The sequence below is a fragment of the Antrostomus carolinensis genome, unplaced genomic scaffold, assembly GCF_000700745.2.
Source record: "Antrostomus carolinensis isolate BGI_N321 unplaced genomic scaffold, ASM70074v2 scaffold12884, whole genome shotgun sequence".
NCBI lineage: Eukaryota > Metazoa > Chordata > Aves > Caprimulgiformes > Caprimulgidae > Antrostomus > Antrostomus carolinensis.
The window spans coordinates 134,123-138,893 of NW_010312894.1; the positions used below are offsets into that span (position 1 = coordinate 134,123).

At 38.3% G+C, this 4,771-nt stretch overlaps 1 protein-coding gene across 2 annotated transcripts in view; it reads right to left on the reverse strand.

Moving 5' to 3' along the window:
• Positions 1 to 4,061: 4,061 nt before the first annotated feature.
• PTGFR (prostaglandin F receptor) overlaps positions 4,062 to 4,771 on the reverse strand; it is a 19,114-nt gene continuing 18,404 nt past the window's right edge. Inside the window, exon 2 of one of the 2 annotated variants that reach the window (XM_010167158.1) lies at positions 4,062 to 4,566. In XM_010167158.1, the coding sequence (XP_010165460.1) occupies positions 4,261 to 4,566 (306 nt within the window). In that variant the 3' untranslated portion in view covers positions 4,062 to 4,260. The remainder of the gene's footprint in view (positions 4,567 to 4,771) is intronic. The other variant, XM_010167159.1, reaches the window with a different exon arrangement.

Consider the following 4,771-nt stretch of genomic DNA (forward strand, 5'->3'; position numbering starts at 1 on the left):
CCCCCCCCCCCCCCATTTTTGCAAGTTCAATCAACTCACAGTGTATTCAAATGCCAAAACCAGCACAGAGGAAGCAACAGGAGCACATGGCCAGACACCTCATCCTCCCACCTGCGGTTCAGTCAGCATGTTCAGCTCCAAAAGCGCCATAGTAGCACAAGAAGCTGGTGTAACAGCAGCCTGGCCAACGTCTTGGTGTAGAGCAGATCATTTACTTGACAGTCTGAATTGTTGCATTTACAACAGAAAAAAAGTCTCCTTCCAAAGCATCTCACTGGATGTACTAATGATCACAGGAAAGTGAGCTGTGATAGTGGCTGCTCTATGTAGAGAATCAAACATATTTTTCCCAGCTCCAGCACCCGAGACAAGAAGCCATGAGACACACAAGATCTGTCACCACCAGTCGCCTGGTGCTGCATCCACGGGTGAGGAACACCTTATGAAACCCACCTTTGAAAAGAAATTTATATGAGAATAAAATGCATGTCGTTACTGAACCAGTCAACATAACACTAATATGAAACATTTTCCATCTGAGATACACACTCTTACTATCTGATGGACAATGGGTATTGGAACTCATAACTAGTTTTCTTCCCTGCAGATATTCCTCACCACAAAGTAGCAAACTCAGGGTTATCTCAAGAACACAAAATGTAACTACTCATAATAAATAGCCTCTCCTTTCTCTCATCTTTGGAACAGCATTATACTGTTAGTATTTAAGATTTCCTAGCAAATAAAATTGCATAAAATTAAAAATAAAATAAATGAAAAATTTAAATTGATTCACATTCAACAGGAAAATATTGTCTGTTCAAGGAGCAAATATTTTCCTCAATATAGTGCGGCAAGACTGAATTGAAAGTTATTGTTTGCTGAAATCAAAGAACAGGTTTGACATTTTTAGTGTTGACAGATCACAGAAGTTTAAAGGGTCTGGGTTTTTTAGAAGCAACAAAAGTCACAATAGGTGTTGTAAATTCCTTTCAGATTTGAGTGCTTTTCCCAGGACCCAAATGTTGAGAATTAAATGTCATACCAATCTATGCAGTTAATCAGCGGTGCGCTGTGTTGCCAGTACTGTCCTGGAGGAGGTTATCAGCAGGCAAGGCGTGTCTGCAAGGTCCCAACATCTTGTCCTAAAGGATCACCATGACTACAGAACTAGTATCTATTGCTGTTCCTGAAATCATTCCTAACACATCAGACTAAAGTAATAAAAACACTTATATACAAATATCTGAAAATAAACACACAAGGTGGACACTTTGCCTCAAGAATCAGACCAAAAAAGACCTTGAACCTTGCTCTCTGTCTTTGTATCTAGCTAACAAACTACAGGTAATTGCCTAATCCCCATGATGAGCAACTTGTTACTGATGCTTTCTTTGCTTCAGCAGGTTGATTCAGCCCAGGCTAGGACTTCGGTTTAGGATAACGTGCTTGCTTCTATAGCCTGCCATTGCTTAAGATCCCAATTAGATTAGAATATTCTCCAACCCTGAGGATATCCTCAGTCATTAGTCAGAAATGAGATTCACTTTCTTCCCACCAGAACACTTATTGTCCCTGCCTGCTCTGGAGACACTAATTACTGCCTAGTAGTTAACTGGCAGCTCGTGACTGCTCACATTGTTAGCCAACCTCTGAAAAGATCACCAGCACATTGCTAAGCAGACTGCCCTTTTCTCCCTGCCTGGGCAATACTCAGGTCCTAGTGTGAAGCTCTCCTGTTGTTTTGTTTTATAATGTCATATTCCATAAAACATAAAATGTGCTAATCATACAACACAGCACGTTGCTGGCTGTCCTGTGAGATGAAACACAATGATAATCAAATCACTTTCCTTGGGTGACTGTATCCTGAGCTGCCTCTGCAGGCTACCACATCACTGGACAAGACAAAATATTAGCAGCAAAACTCACTTTTTTTTCAGGATTCATAGTGTCTGTGGAACTAATCAGAGTCTGTGTAAGATGTTGGCAGATATTTGGATAAAAACACTTTCATTCCAAGCACCGAAGTCCCTCAGCTCCACATTTGTTTGCATTTTCTAAGCATGGATGATCAGAACTTGACCTTTTCTGCCTTAGACCACTGACTGCACTGGGCTGCTCACATGAGAATGAAGTGTATGAACACTGGCACCTTCCATTTGAATTCTCGCTGTCCTCATCTTTGCCTTCACAACTGTTACCACACATGTGAATGGCAGTAGCTGGCTTGAATCCAGAGTGAAGTTTTTTGTCATAAGGATTATTTCTAACAACTTCAGATCTCTTTTGATACGCAAAAATATCATAACTCTCAAGATAGTTTGATAACTTTAATGAGGCTTTGCAATTTACATTCAATATGTATTAGTACACAAAATATAAGAAATCACATATACAGATAAACTTTTGTTTGTTTGTTTTACAAGTTAACCAGTATGAAATACACAAGCTACATTTATTCACATAACAAAATGGAACATTGATGAGCTTCATTCACCGATCAAATATCTCAACAATTTACAGACCAATATTTATTTGCAGCTGCTAAAACAACAAACTTCCATAAAGAACAAATAATTTATGTCAACAGATACACTGTCATCACATTCTATGAAATGAAAAAGCCAAACTGAGCACTGACTGAACGCTTCCAGATTTCAGCAGAACCCATGTGAAGCAACACTGTGGAGCTTATACCAGCATCAAATCTGTCCACGGTTTATCAGCTCTGTGACTGAGGAAATAAATCACATACAGAAATTCTTTAGGGTAAATTAAGCCATTTCATTTCATTACAGGGTTATTTAACCCATTTATTTTTCAACCTTTTTAAAACAAAAAGGAAATATAATTTAAAACAAAAAATTGAAATATTTAAACCTTTTGGTTTTTCATTTTCTGACTTAAACTATTTTCACATACAACATAGATCTGCAGTTTGTGAATAGCTTTGGTGCCTCAGACTGTCTTCTTTGTGAATCAATTTTTAACTACTTTCTCCAAATACACCAACAATTCACTAACTTCAATATTTGAAGTTAAGTAGGTAAAAATAACATACAGACATTTCTATCTTAAAACAATCCCTCTGCTACAAAGTCTCTGATACTCTCATTTTTGCTTCTGAACAAAGTCAAAAAAACCAAAGCTTCTTTTAGCAGCATTAAAGGCAAAGGGTCTTGGAAACTTTCTGGTACCTTCAGTTACACTGAATGCCCTCAACTTCTCAGGCACAGACCCTGCAAAAAAGGAGCGTGCAATTTGCTTTCACAAACACAACCACGCTCCCAGTGCAGCTCCCTGCTCATTTGGTCACACATAGTTCTCATGTGAGACGTGACCTTTTACAAATGAAGCAGATGCACCTCGTGAGCGCTTCAGTATATGCATTAGGGGAGCCCTTCAAGAAATTTCCTTCAGTTTGGGGGAAAAGAAAACAAAAAAAAAAAACCCCAAACAAACAAAAACCACTAAAAAACCCAAACAAAACCCAGTTTTACAGACTAACCACAGCTTTACGTTTGTTAATGTCAACAAAATTTATTGAAAGTACTAAAAACTCTGCTAGATCTAAAAATGTAACTGTAAGCAGACTGAGCTGATCTGCTTCTGTGTTCCCACAGGGAACCTCATGTTTTATCAGTGATTTGAAAGTAACGCTTACCCTGATGAAGTTTGCATCCCTCCCAAAAATTCATGGAACAGTAAATAATTAAGAGGTCAAGTCAATGAACAAAGCAAACTAGATCATTTAACAAGCTGGGCACAAGCAAAATGTCTTTTATACATCCACTTGGAAAATTCAATGCCTAGAAGCAAAGAATAACCTTATGGAAAGGGTGGTGGACTTTACCCTAAGAAGCAGTGACTCTACAAAGGATTTGGGGATATCACTGGTAGATACAATCTCTCCCTTTTAAAAAACACCTTGGAGATCACTTTCACACTTGCATGTGTTCTTAAGAAGCCTGCTAAGGTAAAGGATTTGGTGAGAAGCATTATAAGGACCCCTGTTCACTAACTGTAAGGGAGGAACACAGAATGACATAATTCTACTACCAGTTTTGGAAGGGATGTATCTAAAATGAACTAAAATGTTCAAATGCATCTTTGGAGTAGCAATATCAGACTGGTAAGCAACAAGAGCAAAACACAATTTAAAACAAATGCCAAACCACTGAACCTTGGAATTCATTTTAAGGTATTGCCCAGGTATGAGCATTGCCTCCATCATCTCTTCATATACCATGTTTAACTTTATTGCCCCGCAGAGTTGAGTGGCTGTAGGTTTATTTGTTTGGAACTTACTGGTGACTCAGATATTGCTGCAATCTTCAAAGAATTCTTGATAGAGCTGAGTTCCCACATGTGTAAGTTTATGATATGCATGCCACAACATCCCCTTGTGATCTTGTACAAGTTTTTAAGTACGGCTTTCCGGAGAAGAATGTACACCCAGGGATCTAAAATCTGATTCCACGTTGCCATTCGGAGAGCAAAAAGTATTGTCTCACAGGTCTCATTTGAATGATCCTCATTTATTCCAATTCTGGCCATTGCCACCTGAAAATGGAACATTTTAAAATTACACATCAGAAAAACAGACCAAGACAGCATGTGTATGAGTGAAATTGATTCAACATTATCTCTAATCTTCACACCTTCATAGCATCAATGCATCACGGTTGCAAAGTAAATATTTTCAAGCATGTAACATTTATCATCCTAGAAATCCTCCAGTGTTTTACATAGGAGGTACATGTATCTC